Source organism: Erpetoichthys calabaricus, chromosome 2 (assembly GCF_900747795.2).
Source record: "Erpetoichthys calabaricus chromosome 2, fErpCal1.3, whole genome shotgun sequence".
Lineage (NCBI taxonomy): Eukaryota > Metazoa > Chordata > Cladistia > Polypteriformes > Polypteridae > Erpetoichthys > Erpetoichthys calabaricus.
The window spans coordinates 216,298,686-216,316,321 of record NC_041395.2 but is presented as its reverse complement, the minus strand read 5'-3'; the positions used below and the strand labels follow the sequence as shown (position 1 = coordinate 216,316,321).

Sequence of the window (17,636 nt, the reverse complement as noted above, 5' to 3'; positions counted from 1 at the left end):
TATCCTCTATAACTCAGGGAATATGTGAGCTGACCTAGTTTTTACAAAACCCCAGGATACCTGTTGGGATGTACTGTCCAAATAATTCTCTGTGCAGACTGGGCAGAAAGGAAAAGAAAAATGAAAACCTTGGCAAACAAGGGGAGAACAATGAAAAAGATATCCTAGGTTTGTTGATCATGTCAATGCAAACAAAGGCTCTGCATTCTGCATTGCAGCCTGAGGAACAGCAAAGATGTTTGCATTCGATCAATAGCACTGATCAGGTTCTGACTTCTCATGGGAGAAGGAGACTCTGCTGTAGAGAAGTGAAAGAAAATGAAACTACAGAAACACCGGATGTTCATCCCCCTGCTGATCAAGGTCAAGTCATTGGTTTGAATGGACATCATAAATTATCCTCGGGACTGAGAAGGTCTTTTATATTATTCTAATGGAAAAACCTGATGCTAACAATGTGTTTTTTTCTCTTAGATCTTTAGTTGTTGTCTACTCTTTTGTTCTATTGTTTTTACACATGTAGTTATTAAAAGACAAGTGTTCATGATGTCTATGGTGGGCTGGCGCCCTGCCCGGGGTTGGTTTCCTGCCTTGTGCCCTGTGTTGGCTGGGATTGCCACCAGCAGACCTCCGTGACCCTGTAGTTATGATATAGCGGGTTGGATAATGGATGGATGTTCATGATGGTGGGCAAGGCAATATATGAGACAGTGGAGATTATCTCATTCTCACACTTATCTGGTGAGAGTAAGAAAAGAAAGTGTCTTCTGGAGAAGAGGGTAAGAAAGGGGGTGCTTTGTTGTGGTGCTGTATTGGGAAAGTTGTCAAGCTGCCCACTTATAAACAGGAGTTCAAAAACCTATAATGTTAGGCTTAGAGGGCAACAGGATTTTATCTTTCTGTTGATGTTATACTTTTGAGTAACCCTTACTTAAACATTTTAGTAAACATAACTTAATTTGCTATACAGTTGGCTAAATACAATTTTGGGCTCTTCTTATGAAAATGTTGAAGGCAGTTCCCGCTGCCACGAGTGACCTGAAGTGCAGGATACAAAAGTGTCACTGTCTGTAATGTATTGTTTTCTTTATTTATCACCCTAAATTACATGGGTAGTATAATTTTAAGCAATTAAGAGCTGGTAGTACATTGGGGTGAAAATCCAGCATGCAGCATCCATCCACTGAGCAGAAATTCAACAACTGAAAGAAAGATCACTGGAGCTACAGTACATGTGAACAAGGAGAAATTACCTCAATGAGGACAGCAGTGCACAAGCTACAATAAGCCATTGAGCTCTGTTCTTTGTCAGCTGTTGCGATTATACGTCAAAGATCCATGAATTATGTTGTGCCACAGGGATCTATTTTGGGCCCCTTATTATTATTTTCTATCTGCATGCTCCTATTAGGTCTGATCATTTCAAAAGAAAAGCAGCCATAGCTGCACAGAGTTACAGTGAGTTACCAAAGCTTTTCTGTCAGCTTGAACCAGTTTGCAATTTTCTAATGACCTTCCATTTGTTGAACTGCCTCTCACCGGATATGTTTTGTTTTTCACACCATTCTGAGTAAACCCGAGAGATTGTGCATAAAAATACCAGGGAATCAGCAGGTACAGAGACACTCAAACCAGCCTGTCTGGCACCAACAATCATGCCCTGGTCAAAATTAATAAAATCACATTTTTTCCCCCTTCCTGGTGTCTGATGTGAAAATAAACTGATGTTCCTAACTTGTGTCTACATGATGTTATGCATTGTATTGTTGCCACATGATTGGCTGATTACATAATTGCATGGATGAACAGGCATACAGTGTTCCTAATAATTTGTTCAGTGAGTGGGTGTACTGTATATTGCAGGGGTCCTCAGTGGCTGCATGTTTTCATTCTAACTCTTTTCTTAATTAGTAACCCATTTTTGCTGCTACTTAACTTCTTTTGAATTAATTTTAATTGACTTGTTTTCTAAAATTTTTACCCTTGAATTTCTTCATCGTTCCTCTGAATTGCTTCATTTCTTTCCTTAAATGGCACCCAAACAGAACTGAAATGTGAAGTGAGTGAGCCAACAGAAGACCAACTAACTCAAGGCCTCAAACTCCAACCAATTTCACCTCAACCAGTTGCTTAATTAGGTGCTGAGTCTTGTTGTTAATTAAACCCATTCTTTAATTCCATGGCTTGTTGTTGCTCTCTTTGGGCGATAGCAGACATTTCTGAAATTGTTGATTTTCTCTTTTCTAAGAGCAACGCTAAAATATTTTGTGGACCTGAGCAGATCAACATTACTGAGAGCCTCATCTTTCTTTATCTTCAGATATTGTATGATGGTCACAGTTTGCTGGTCATGTTTTGGCTCATTTTGTATCTCAATATTGTTTGACAGCTAATTAAGGAAAAATAAACAATAAAGAGTCTTCAAGAGCAAGTCAAACAAAATTAATACAAAAGAAGTTAATTAGCAGCAAAAACAGGTCACTAATTAAGAAAAGGGTTAGAATGAAAACCTGCAGGCATTGCGGCCCTTCAGGACTGGAGTTGAAGACCCCTCGTATGTTGTTTAATATTCTGTTCAGTATGGCACTCTACTACCGTTACTAGTCTGTGGGCAACAATAAATTTAAACATGGAAAATGATGGGGCACATAATGGATTTGGTAATTTGGGCTTTAGAGCATTAAATAACAGTGTGTCACGCAGGAGAATGAGTGGTTTAAACATTACAGTTATGAGCAGCCGTATCTCTATGAGTAATTCAGCCATTGCAAGTCTGATAGTATGAAAGCAATGCATATGACGGTATGGATAATTCAGGAATGTATGTCATAGGAAGTACAGTAGAACAAAAATGATCTTAACGTTTCAATCATTTGAGTATTGAGTGAGAGTATGGCATGATCAATTTAAGTGTTACTGCACTGGCACTGGCAGACCACGTAGTACTAGATAGTATGAATCATCTGTTAAAAGAGCACTGGGAAACTCTTTGATTGAGAATGATTTGAGTGGATTAGTATGACATTAAACTTTGAGGGACGACTGCTAATGTATAAAGAGGTACCAAGACGCATAATGATATATGAGCAGATTGGTAAATGGTATATGATATGATCCATCATAGATGGTATGGATCTGTACTTGAAACACATTGGGATAGTGTTTGTTATAGAAAAGACTATATAAAATAAACGTTTTTTCAAGAAATTAAAGCACAGGGAGACTAACTAGAATAAAATGCAAGGTGAGGTTCAGTTGTCTGTCTACTGCAAGAGAGCATTGTGCTGATAAATTATATGGCATAGTTAAAACTTCTTTGGGAGATTAGGTGGCCCAGGTTTGTGAAAGTGGTTCTGATGCCAAACAGTAGGAATGGTGCCATTATCAATATGTTTACCAGTCCTCAATGAGATAGTAAGGCATTGACTGAATGAATCACTAATGTTGTTCAAGCCAAGGCAGGAGAAAGAAGAGAGACAGAACAAGTGACAGAACAAACATAGGTAAAAGCTCAGAGACAACTTAATAACATACCCTTTGTGAGGGAAAGCTGGAACCCTTAACTGGCTGGGATGATCTCAGAATGGAAGGATCAGGGAAGATAGCATGCACAGGGCATTGTCTCCTCCAGATTGCAAGATGGCAGCCCCCCCCCGATCCCCGTGGCAGTGCCACAGATTCCCATAGGGCCTCATGGGAACTGGAGTTCTTTAGCTCAGCTCTGAAGAGTTCTGTGGGTGCCACCAGGGGGTGCTGCGGGGACAGCTATACCCTATTTTGTCTGCTCCAGAAGTGGTTCCAGGCCATAATTATAAGACACCAGAAGTACTTCTACGTTTTATATAAAAGAACCTGCCTGCCTCATCTCAGGGAGCCAGAGTTACGAGGAAGGTGATGAAGCTTGATAGGAGAAGTGGGGGAGGCAGTAATGGAGAGAGAGAGAGAGAGCAAGAAGAAAGACAGAATGACACAGAGAGTAAGTGTGACACAGAAATCTGTATATTGTGTGCTACTGTGCTTACTGTGACTGTGATTGCGGTGTGGGAAATGATTCTTGTAAGAGTTTCCCACAATAAAATCCTCTTTGTATTGGCAACTTGGGTCCAAAGTTTGTGTATGTCAGGTGTTTGGGTAGGTGGAACACCCCCTGGTGGCCACACCTCCTACAATAGGACAGCAGGAATCAGATTTTATATAGAAGAGGAGGACATTTAAAAATTTCAACTTACTTGGGTCAGACAAAATGGAGTCAGTTTTTGGCAGGAACTGATCACAGCGAACACCCTGGTAACCATCCTTGCACCTAAGGAATAGCAACAGATAAAGAAAACATTGATAACTGTTTAAAACATGAACACCATGAATCAGATACGGTTTACAGATTATAAATACAACACATTTTCATAGAAATACATATCTGTTATCCTTAACGATAGTTGTTTTAAATAGCACTTAAAACATAATCACTTTCTAATTATAATACAGGTATTTTGCACTGTAAATACTTGTTTTTTAAAATACTTTATCAAACCTTCACATTTTCATCTTAGGTAGCATCATAGACATCATGAACACTACAAAAACTTCAAAGTTTCTTGATTGCTGTATGTTTGACTTTCTGTGCTCAGATTGGTTATCCCTCACATTACTTCATTCTAATCTACCACACACTTTCCCACTCTGAATTAGGCAAGACTTTACAACAGAAGAGCATAAGCAAGGATTCAATTGGGCACCAAAATGGTCTGGAACAGCTTTTTGTCTTATTGTATTTTTCAGGATCAGCTACTATTTTTACTGCTTCTCCTACAACATATTCCACTTACCACTTTGTAATGTATCAAGTGACAGTGCTTATTCTAAATTTAATAAGTATGGGGGTCCATTAATTTTCTTTTTACTCTCTTGGACATTTTCTAAAACAGAGTGCCCTCTGCGCTTTATGTCATGTGCTTCTTGGTTGTTCCTGTGCAAGTCATCATGTCACTACAGAAGTAGGGCACCAATGTGGGTGATAAACCCTCCAACTGTGGCAGATGACCTGGTTAGGATATAGATAAGGCAGCAGAAAGCTGGAAAGTGAAATATGGCCTGGATTGAAGCATGTGACATTCTCCCAGGATCTAGGGGGTAGGTGACTTGGCAGATGTTAAGGCAACCTGGCCTACCTTTCAGAGATACAAAAAAGGAGAAAGAAAAACATAAAAACATGGACAATTTTAAAAGAGATAAATTAACTGATATAACATGTACTGATATTGGTCTTAAGATGCGCCATCAAGAACCACATTGGCCCTTTAATGGAAAAGGCAGTAAGAGGGCTACCTCTGAAGATATGGTCATTTTAAAGGAATTAAGAAATCAGGGTGCATGGACAACAAGAAATATTAAAGGGAGTTCTAGTTAGTTCTTTTTGTTGCAAAAGTAGGCCACCATTGGCTAGGTGAATCAGATTCTTCTAGTAGCCCTTTTGGTGATGAAACTGGTTTGAAATGGACATGTGGACTGTGAGAAGTGAAGGCATGTAAATCAGACCAGTGTGAACAGTGTGTGGTTAATATATCTATGGAGTCCCTGCAGACCAAACTGGTGTAATCTACATTATATGGGTGAGAAGAACCCATGCAGCTCTAGTTGATGTGAAGCTAAGTAGGCCCTATTTTTAATGTTGAGTGATTCACTGCTGACCTGGGTGTGGTGAACTATTTGGATGACACGGAGCTCAATTGAATTTATTGGTGTTATCCGTATATATTAGATAAATCCATTCAAGGCAGGTTGGTGGGAATCATTGACCAACATGGATCTCCAGATGATTCACTGCAGCAGATGAATCCTTACAGACCTGACTTGGCTCGATTGGATGGTTGACATGAATGCCTCTAAGTCTTGCTTGGAGATCCATTAGTGTGAAATGAAACACAACAGAATATGGTGAAACCTTTGCGAAAAATATATTGTAAACAACTGGAATCCTTGTTGTGATCTCTATGATCTTGAAATGAATTTAGACAGATCAATGAGTAACATAAGCCCTTACAAACAAGACTGGTGTAATATAAACAGACTGGATGGATCCCAACATACTAGATTGGAGAAATGCATATATAGATGAAGATTCCCTGCTGGTTGCTGTGAACAGCATGTGTGACATGGATATTTATAGCACTCACTAGAGTGATATGTATATGTCCGACAAATCCCTGCAGTCTTGACTGGTGCGAACAGTATGTATGACAAAATATTCCCAGATGTTTCATGGCATGATCTGTATGTGTGCTAAGAATCCCTTTGGCATGGATTGATGGAAACTGTCCATATGACGTGATTCTTGGGGCTGCTCTTTCATTGTCTGAAAAATGAATGCTGCAAGAATGTTGGAAAGTGTGCAATGAAGCTCTGCAACTTACACTGGTGTGATCACAAGGCATCTGCTACAGTATATTAAGATCTCTCATTGGTGTTAACTGTATGAAATTAATCCCTGTAGTCTGATCTGGTGTAAAAAGCATATGTGACATTAATCTCTGTAAAAATTACTGGTATAGTCTGAATGTATGAGCAGAAGGGGTAAAGTTAGACAAGTTTAAATACTTGGGTTCAACAGTCCAAAGCATTGGAGAATGCGACAGAAAGGTAAAGAACAGAGTGCAGGCAGGGTGGATTGGGTGGAGAAGAGTAGCTGGAGTGATTTGTGACAGAAGAGAACCTGCAAGAGTGAAAGGGAAGGTCTATAAAATGGTAGTGAGACCAGCTATGTTGTTGGTCTGGAGATGGTGGCACTGACAAGAGGCAGAGCCGGAAGTGGCAGAGTTAAAGATGCTACAATATTCGCTCAGACTAATGAGGGTAGACAGGATTAGGAATGAGTATATTAGAGGGATAACACAGGTAGAACAATTTGGTGATCAAGTGAGAGAGGCTAGATTCAGATGGTTTGTGCATGTGCAGAGAGGAGATGAAGAGTACTTCGGGAAAAGATGACATTTATGAATGTGGTGAGGGAGGACATGAAGGCAGTCAGTATGGTGGAAAGTGATGTAAAAGACAAGGATAGATGGAGACTGATAAACTGAATGTGTGACAGAAATCCTTGCAGGGTTAACAGGATGGAACAAGGTGCACTTAGATTGCTGTAGAAGCCAATGGTGTGATGTGTGACTCAACGTAGATTGAACTGAAGACATGACACTCTATATAAACCTAATTGGGGTGATGTGCTTGTGTTAGATGAAACCCTTCAGTCTGGGTTGCTGTGAACAGTATATGTGACATGGATATCTATAGGCCTCACTGGTGTGATCTCTTTATGTGAGACAAAAGCCTGCAGTCTGGACTGGTGTGAACATAATGCATGACATAGATTTCTGGAGGCCTCACTGGTGTGATCTGTATGTGTGAGCTGAAGCATTGTCAACCACAGGGATGTGAAAACCGTGGGTGAAATTCAAGTCGGCTGTCCTGACTGTACATGTCAGACAGAGATCTGCAGGCCAGGATATTATCTGATGTTCACTAGGGAAAGATACAATCATTAGAAGATGCGTAGTTTGCAGGCCTGGCCAGCAAAAGTGAGCCACTTGACACGAGCTCAGGCAGAGTGAGCTGTATGCATGAGATGATTTCGCACAGCCTGGTAAGTACAGCTGTAAGCGTGTGGCAAGTTTATGCAGACCTGACCAGTACAATCTGTAACTGCGAGGCTAGAATGAGAATCAGCCAAGAGGAGAGCAAAAATCATGTTTAAATGTGTCCAGTCATGAGGAAATAGAGCTGCATTGTGCAACTGGTCTCTAATTAGTATTGCCATGACTGAATCCCCTGCTGCTGGAGCAGAGTGCACTTCCAACTTTTCTTAGGCATGTTTATTTATTTTGTCAATGATGAAGGGCTGATTCAGTGAAATTAGCTACTCAACATCACCCCCCCCACACCACCTTCCCAAGCGACAGCACACAAACTATCCAATGTGTGCATGAAATAGAGGACCTGCTCAAATGTCGTTGTCTCGCAGGTAGCAGATGCTACACAGCATTAAGTCAGGTTTTGAAATTATTTACGCCTGTATTATTTTTCAGCAGACCAGCCGTGTTAAAATGAAACCTGTTTACCATATTCATCCCCGCTCCTGTCAGCTTTTATTAGCTCGGGGAGGTGAAGGAGCAGTCAAATTTAATCTGACAGGTCTCTTTTTTTTCTACCAAGCAGGGAAAGCTTTTAACTACAGCCCATATTTCAAACACTTAATAGAGAAGCACAGGGATCGTTATCAAGCTACACGCCTCCGTGTTACCCTGCAACCAGCACAGCTCACAGCAGGGGTGGCTTTGTGGTGTGAGGCTTATATTAAGGATAGAGAAATGAGGAGAGAAAGAAAGAGAGATTCTTTTTCCAGGACCAGATCTTTGGGGTTCAGGGTGCCTTGAGAAACCCTTCCTTCAGTGCACGAGAGTAGTAGACACATGAGGCCCCACCACGTGGCTGGAATGCCAGCGACAGATTAGTCTTGTCTTCGAAATAGGTCCCAATAGCAAGCTTTACTTTATTGCATTTCACACTGCAAGCTTTTCTGGGAATGAGAGAGAGAGAGAGAGAGAGAGATTGAGAGAGAGAATCCTGACTAGAGGCAGAGAGATGCTGCAATCATTTTCAAAGCCATGCAGCTCAGTAATGGATACACAGTTTGGACAGCTGGGACACACTAAGAGGCATGTCCACCCAACTAATAGTGAAAAGTCTAAATGATTTGAGGAAATCGATGGTCCTGAGTGGATTGGGGGGGGGGGGATTGGGGGGGGCTTAGGTGCATTTTCTGAAAGCAGTAGGTTGTTTTACTAGAAAATGGATGAGCACAGTTGTGTATTTCCATTTTAATGATGACAGTCCTACACTGGGTACAGTTAACAGAATGCAAGCCACAAGATGGAAGTAGCATTAGTTTATTTATATGTTGCAATTCAAGCAAAGTGAAGAACATTTATTGAATGATAGGACTGATATCTTCACACCTTAAAAATAACTAGTGAGTGAAATAGTCATCATGTATCACAAATATTACAGGCATTGCTTTGCTACTTATCTATAAATTAGTTTTAATGTGTGATGGATCACAAAGTTTAGTCTAAATGATAAGTCACCGGGAGCTAAGTTGCTTGTCCTTGACTAAAATATGAGAACTACTTAAGGCTGAGATCCTTAACTTTTTTAAACAGTCAACCAAATATTTAGATTTTATGTAGTAACTTCAATTAAGCACACCATTTCAAGAAATTTTACAAAACACTAAAATGGTAAAAATAGCAAAAAAGTTAATGTAGCACAAAATAAACGAAAATTTGGTTGGGCAAAGTCATAATATATTAAGGGGTCAGGAAAACTGGAATGGAAAAAACAAAATCACCTGAAACGCAAACCAACTCCACATACAGAAGGGAATTTCCTAAATCTGCCTTGTATTTCTCATCACTAACTAATTTTGTTTTTGTTTTCCTCAGATATCAAAAACAGAATGACATTATCTATACATATAAAATAGAATGTCTGTCTGTCTGTTTCCTATATAATCCTACACCTTTTGACTAATCTGGACCAAATTATGTATGCTCTTGTTCTCTAGGACCATATGGACAAGATAGACTACTTTGGAACCCAAAATATTGACCCTGTGGGCCCCAGTGGGTTTTTTATAGACTGTGTGCTACAGTTTACATACCAGTGCCACCTGCTGGCTCAGAACAAGTATTGCAATCCTAGACATGTTGATTGATCTTGACCAAATTTTGCATAATTGCTCTTTAGTCTTATATAAATCTGGACTCAATATGCCGTGTGACTGCCTTATCACATGAGTGGCAATGAACAGAGTGGCCATAAACAATATGGATGCACCATGTGGAAGTATGTCACAAAAGAACCATCTGAAATGTCATTGTGGTGATGTCAAAGTCATAGCAATAAAAATAATAAAGCATGCTAGAAGTATTCCAAAAACAACACAAATAGATAGATAGATAGATAGATAGATAGATAGATAGATAGATAGATAGATAGATAGATAGATAGATAGATAGATAGATAGATAGATAGATAGATACTTTATTAATCCCGATAAATAGAATTCTAATGTGCTAAAACACAAGAAGAGTACACTTTTTCTAGACTGCTATACATAGTTATCAAGAGGATTTAAAATAAATAAGCTGGAATCTCAAATGGATTATTGCTTGAATTGTTCTTGTGCTCCTATTGCCCATGGAGGTCAGTTACTATCAAACTGTATAAACTGCACATGTATATAATTGTGTATATTTTGAATTTATTATGTTATGCCATTTTTTTATTTTAACTACACAATATGTTTACAGCAATGTTTAGAGCACTTAAGGCTTTGAAAATGGAAGTTCACTACTGAAATGGATCCTTCCCAACAGGGCAAAACAAATGAACATGTAGGTTCCCTGGAGGGCCCCAAAATAAATTAGAGTCTGGGTGTGGGATTAATAGTGGGAGCTTTTTAATCATCTTATTAGTCACTCAATCACAAACTTTCTTGTCTTGTAAATGGCAAGACGTTAGAGGGTGAATGATTGGCTCATGATTACAACTGTAGTGGAGGAAGTGGTTTTGAAACTGTATGGATGGTGGCCTATAATGAGTTTACCAACCACTTGACTAGTCATCCAGCTCAGCAGGGCACAGTAAAGAAAGAAGTCTGTTATTAACTTCAGTGCTACATCCTGAGTCATTTACGCAGTTACTAAATTAAGAAATATTACTTGCAGCACGCTAATGTTTTCTTAGGACTGATTTTAAGCTCTGAATTTTACCACTATGACGTGAAATAACCAGGAACCCGTGGCCCTTCTTGTTGTTTGCTTTTAATCTCAGGCTCCTACCATCTGGTGCATAGAAACTTTTATTATGCAAAAAAAAAAAGAAAATCTCATATAATGGTATTACTTGATGATCTGCATTCTTGTCTTTTCAACAGTCACTATCTTGAGCTCTCCTTAATTCAGTGATTTCTTTTCTAGCATTTTCTTGTACTTTGTGACCTTGGTATTAGATTTCTGAGTTCTACTTACAGATTTGGTTCTTGTTTGAATTCCTCTTAATGAACCATTGCCTGTATTTGAAGAACTGTTTTTTTTAAGTTTGCCCTTTTTGTCTGTATGACCTCCTGCCTGCTTTTTGGACTTGTCTTTGGATCATCAAATTGTTTAAATAAACATTAATTTCCCTTACTGTCATGTTATGTGGTTCACCCAAGTTCACATAATTACTTTGGTATGCATGGTCAGTTATGCTGTACAAAGTGGCATGATACGCTGTGATCCTTCAGCTCTTTTTCACTTGACGGAGAGCCGGTGCAGACAGGCTGTGCTGTGTGTGCTCCTGCCTCTGTGAGCTCATCAAGTTTGTGTGTGCATGACAGTGCCATCCTCATCTTCATCCACCCTCTTATTTAAGGACGATATCTAAAAGTTAGTGTAGTAGTCCCTTTTGTTGATTCACAGCTCCATGATACTAGGTGTGAATTCTGGCCTAGTTGCTGTTTTTGTTTGAATGTTTGTGCATGAGTTTTTTTTAACATGTAATCAGGTTTTGTTCCACATACAAAAGATGTGTATGTTAAGTTAATTGGTGACTCGAAACTGACCCTGTGTGAGTGTCATTGTTGTCACATTGACATCTTGAACTGCACTACCAGTCAAAAGTTTTAAAACTCCTCAGTTTTTTAAGTTTTTATGGAAATGCATGCAGCTTATTGTCAATGTTTCATGAAATCAAGGAATAGAACAAATAAAAAATGGCAAATAAAAAATAAGTCAAGGAGTCATCAAGTGTACAAAATTGTATTCACATTTTTAATTCATAAAAGTAGCCACCTTTTGCTGATATAACAACCAAACTGTGGTACTCTTTTGATTCACAATTCCAGTCACTCTGCATAAGTCACCAACTCTGGCTCCATCAAAACAACCCCAGACCATCACACTTCCTCCTCCATGTTTGACAGTTGATGTCACACACTGATGAACCATCCTTTCACCAACTTGACGGCATATAAAAATCCTGCATGATGAACTGAAGATTTGAAATTTTGATTCATAGGTCCAAAAGACTTTATTTCATTCTGCAGTAGTCCAGAGCTGGCATTTCAATTCCCTCCTTTTCCCTTACCCTGTCAAACCTGCAACACAAAGTCTCCTCTTCACAGTAGAAATGGAGACGTTCTTTTTTCGGTGACTATTAAGTTGTGTTTGAAGTTCTTGTGCTGGGAGGCACCTATCATGCAAGCTGGTGACCCTCAGAAACTTGTTTTCTGATTGGGTTATGACTTTGGGTCTGTCAGATCTCTTCTTATCAGAGTTTCTTCCAGTTTCCAATTACCTTTGGATTGGGTAGGCCAACACTGTACTCACTGACACTGATTTTTTTTTAGCGATTTCTCTAATTGAAAGGCCTACACTTCTAAGGGTAATAATGCTCTGTCTCATTTTATTTGTTAATTGCTGCTTTCTTGCCATTATCATTGGCAGTTACAACTTTCTAGGGAGTGGAGGGTGTAGTAACACAGCCTGTTCCATCTTTGCTTTAAGACAGACAGAGAGTTTATAAGTAATCAACAGAAATTAGGACACCTGTACAAATTGTTTACTTCAACTTGCAAGACTTAATTTACTGTAATTGCTGCAGAACATCTGTAGGTTGTAACCTATTAGTTGTTCCCTGAAAAAGGCCCATTTGTAATATTCTGAAATTTCCTTTTTTTCAGTTTTCGCTAACCTAAACTTTAAATTTAAATCTCTGGTATTTTATTGCTTACCTTTTCACCATTTTAGGTCATTCATTGCATTTAAACTGATTACATATGAAGAAAAACTGGAAAAACTGAGGTGCTCTAAAACTTTAGACTGGTAGTATAGGGTTGCATATTGCTTTGTTCCTGATGCTGTCAAGATAGGTTTCGGCTCTCAAACAAATGGATAGACATCTATATGCACAGAATTGTAGGAGGAGAGGAAAAATAGCTCATTCATTCCATGTAGACCACACTGTTAGGTGTATGGTTCTTGGAGATGTATCCGGATGTCATAACTAGTATACTGTACTGATCTGGAGGAGTATACAGCATCTGCAACTTGCCGCATCAGCAAATATATACAGTAGATGATTTTAGTGTGTTCCTATGAGCCAACCAGATCTGTTGGTTGACCACAAATACACTGCTAAATATCCGTCATGCTGCTTTGAGATATGGAGACATGGCAGCTCTCAGAGGAGTTAGGGACAACCTATCCCAAGCTATCAGAGAAACAAAGTACTGTACATGTACCTGTATACACAAAAATCCAGAGCGATTTTCTGTGTACCAAAGACATACAGTGCATGTAGTAAGGCATTTTTCCCATCAATGACTGTATGTCTGTGACAAGGATGCATAACGGCATGACATGCAGAATGATTTCTATATGAGCATAGTTTTATGCAAAGATAAACGAATGCTATTTGGCAAAAGCATCAATCCTCTAAATGACCACAGGTACAGTGGGAACCTTAACGAGAGGAAATCCATGCAAGGGTACTAGACCAGACAACATACCGGTCCCTCCGGAGTCGGGTCGTGCTTCACTCTTGCTTCAACACCACCATGATTATCTTAGTGTCTAAAAGGTCATTTGGGAGATGTCTAAACCAGTGTTTACCAACCTTTGCGGTGTCACAACCCAGTTTTTCACATACAGGTGTATTTGCAACCCTCTCTGTAAATTTATTGCGACCCAAATTTGGTCCCATCCATGAATTTAATGCAACCCACTGGGGGGGTGTTCCACTCGGTGAATCAAGTGCAATCATTAATGTGGGTTGGGGTCCTGAACGATCATTAGAGCATTAGATGCATTATGTGCGATCGTCAATTTTTTTTTTCCTCCTTGGTGAATCAAAAATTATCACCAGAGTGGGGATTTGGGAGGTCGTCCAGAATCAGGCACAAACCACCTGCGATGCTGCCACGTGATCATCAGAGCAGTGAGGGAGAGCCAGGGTTTTGTCCATGGTTAGTCAAGGCCCACATACAATGTCACAACAACCCACAGGTTGGGAAGCTCCCTGTTGCACTCACACCATTTGCTATGAAGTGATTTGACAAGCTGGTCATGATTAAGGCAAACCTTCCCAGCTCACTGGACCCACTACAATCTGTGCAGATTCTTAACCAGTCTATCAAAGATGCTATGTCCCATGCTCTTTATCTCATTCTTTATCTTCACAAGGATGAGCACTTATGTGAGAATGATGTTTATTGACTTTAGCAATTAATGCAATCTTCCCACGAGGGTAAAAGTGATGCTGAGTGAACTGGGCCTCTCTCTGAGTGCCTCTCCCTGGAAATGCATTCTAAACTTCCTCACAGACCGACCTCATTCAGTTCAGATTGGAGCCAACACCTCCAGCACCATTACACTGAGCAGTGGGGATACACAGGGAGGTGTGCTCTGAGCATTGCTATTGACACTCCTACTGTAACTCATTCTTTTACTGCCAAGTTCAGCTCAAATCACATCATCACGTTTGCTGATGGCTCAACATTGGTGAGCCTTATAAGCAACAACAATGATTCTGCAAACAGAGATGAGATAGAACATCTTGATGATCTACTTGTTGACTTCAAAATGACCTGTCCTAACCATACACCCTCGCACATCAATGGCTCCATCGTTGAGACTGTCAGAAGTACTATATCACATCTAACTGGTGTGACAAGTGTAGAGGGCATAGCAGCCACTCAACCCAACACAGACAGATGCATGAGGCACTTATAAAAACACAAATGTTTTTTATTTTTTCTTCACCTTGTGAGAAACGCCTTCCCTGTTTCCCACAGGCACAACACAGTCCCACTAAGCACAAGCACCACACAATACTTTTCTTTTCTTTTTCTTCTCTCTCTTTTCTTTCTCCTCCATGGCAAGCTTCGTCTCCCTCCACCCAACTCCAGCTCACCAAGTACTGTCTGCTGGCTCCTTTTATATGTTACCTGGAAGTACTCCAGGTGCTTGATGATCTACTTCTGGCAGTACTTCCGGGTATGGTGAAAGAATTGATCGTACGGGCTCAGGAGCAGCTGCAGCACCCTCTGGCGGTGTCCCCAGTTCTCAACAGGGCTCTAGACAACTCCATCTCCCATGAATTCCTGCGGGAGTCCGAGGGACTGCCATCTAGCGTTCCAGGTGAAGTAATGTTCTGCCCACACTTGCTCCCCCGGCCCGGGACGCCTCTTCACTGTAAGGTACACCAGCATTTCTGAAAAAAGGAAGCCCCTCCCCCCTCCCCCCATCATCATCCTCAACACTTTCTCTTTCTCAAAGGGTGTACCACAGAAAGCATCCTGACCAGCTTTAGAAATTACAGTGTCTCTGACTGAAAAATCCTGCAGTGGATAGTTAAGACAACAGAGTATATCATCGGTGTGTCTTTCCCTCACCGATATCTTCCAGAAACTCTGCCTCTAATATTGCAGGAGACCCCAATCAACCCTTCCAAAGAATTTGTTCCTCCCTGCTGTCTGACAGAGAGTACCGTAGCATTTGTGCCTGCTCAGTATCACTGTGACCAAGGATGTCAGGTTTCTTAACATCCTGCTGTGGCTATGATATGCTGCCCTATTTTAACACCTTCCAGCCAGTCTCTCCACTGCACAGTCACTTTCTGGACTATCTGCATTATCACCCTGAATTCCCATTGGCATCTAAGCACTTTATTATAACATTTACTGCCAAGTAACATATATATTGCTACTCAGAAATGTTACTGATCTATCTGTCTATTTTTGCACATTACCTACTTACATACATAGTGCTCCATGTCTATGGCTCCTATTGTGGTATGTATTCTTGCACTCCGTGCTTTGTTACCCATATTCAGAACACGCTGATATGCCACTTACACCTCAATTACCAATATGTGAACAATAATAATGCATCCCTGTATAGCCTTGTATACTCTGTCAGTTGTCACTCACGTGCAATTGGGAGGCAGCTTAAGAGTTCTGGTGATGGTAATTACCTTCTAAACCAAGGGCTGGCACTGTGTTCTAATGCCTTCTCTATTCCTCCCTCTGCAGAACGGAAGACTAACACCCACTCCACTGCTTATGTGACTTCTGCTGCCAGTCCACCTGGACCCTCTCCTTCCTGCCAGCAGCCCATATAAATTGGGGACCTTCCATTTCAGTTCAGTTCTGTGTTGGACTCACGTCTGAAAAAACGTGTTGCATATTACATAGGGTGACGGTTGTGCCCCAAACTTCTTCCCATGCTCCTTCTTCTCTTGTACACAGTATCTAAATCTACCACCCAGTGTGGTTATTGTGTTTATTGTATTAAATTGTATAATTGTGAACTCTTGCCTATTATAATTTTATTATTGCACTATTTGCATTCTGTGTAGTGTATTGTGCTATGTTTTGCACCATGGTCCTCAAGGTATGCTATTTTGTCTTATGTACATTTCGAAATGGTTCAGATGACAGTAAAAGCTGACTTGACTTGATTTGATATGATTATCGCTTTGTATGTTTGTTTCAAGAGAATAATTTTTTTGGCTAGGGTCTGAGACCTGTAGAAGAATCAGCATTATTTTTTTTAAATATGGAAATTTGTAAACAGCAGCCATAAGTTAAATGAGAGTAAATAAAACACTAAGCTAATGCAGAAATATCTGATTACAAAGAATGCCAAATAAGTAATTCTTATAAACTGGTCCATTTAAGTGGTCACAGAAGGTCTCGTCTAGATCAATGAGCATAGTTTTAACTGATACTGTGGGTACTTACAGTCATATGAAAAAGTTTGGGAACCCCTCTTAATTCTTTGGATTTTTATTTATCATTGGACTGAGCTTTCAAAGTAGCAACTTCCTTTTAATATACTGTATGACATGCCTTATGGAAGCAGTAGTATTTCAGCAGTGACATTAACTTTATTGGTTTAAAGAAAATATGCAATATGCATCATAACAAAATTAGACAGGTGCATAAATATGGGCACCCCGACAGATATATTACATCAATACTTAGTTGAGCCTCCTTTTGCAAATATAACAGCCTCTAGACGCCTCCTATAGCCTTTGATGAGTGGATTCTGGATGGAGGTATTTTTGACCATTCTTCCATACAAAATCTCTCCAGTTCAGTTAAATTTGATGGCTGCCGAGCATGGACAGCCTGCTTCAAATCATCCCATAGATTTTCAATGACATTCAAGTCAGGGGACTGTGACAGCCATTCCAGAACATTGTACTTCTCCCTCTGCATGAATGCCTTTGTAGATTTCAAACTGTGTTTTGGGTCATTGTCTTGTTGGAATATCCAACCCCTGCGTAACTTCAACTTTGTGACTGATGCTTGAACATTATCCTGAAGAATTTGTTGATACTGGGTTGAATTCATCCGACCCTCGACTTTAACAAGTCCCTAAACTAGCCACACAGCCCCACAGCATGATGGAACCTCCACCAAATTTGACAGTAGGTAGCAGGTGTTTTTCTTGGAATGTGGTGTTCTTCTTCCGCCATGCAAAGCACTTTTTGTTATGACCAAATAACTCAATTTTTGTCTCATCAGTCCAAAG

At 40.0% G+C, this 17,636-nt stretch overlaps 1 protein-coding gene across 1 annotated transcript in view; it reads right to left on the bottom strand.

Annotated features, from left to right (window-relative positions):
- The window catches only part of LOC114646797 (pro-neuregulin-3, membrane-bound isoform), an 824,825-nt gene that overhangs the window by 106,967 nt on the left and 700,222 nt on the right, over positions 1–17,636 (bottom strand). The window contains exon 3 of the mRNA XM_051922590.1: positions 4,230–4,303. Within this exon, the coding sequence (XP_051778550.1) occupies positions 4,230–4,303 (74 nt within the window). The remainder of the gene's footprint in view (positions 1–4,229; positions 4,304–17,636) is intronic.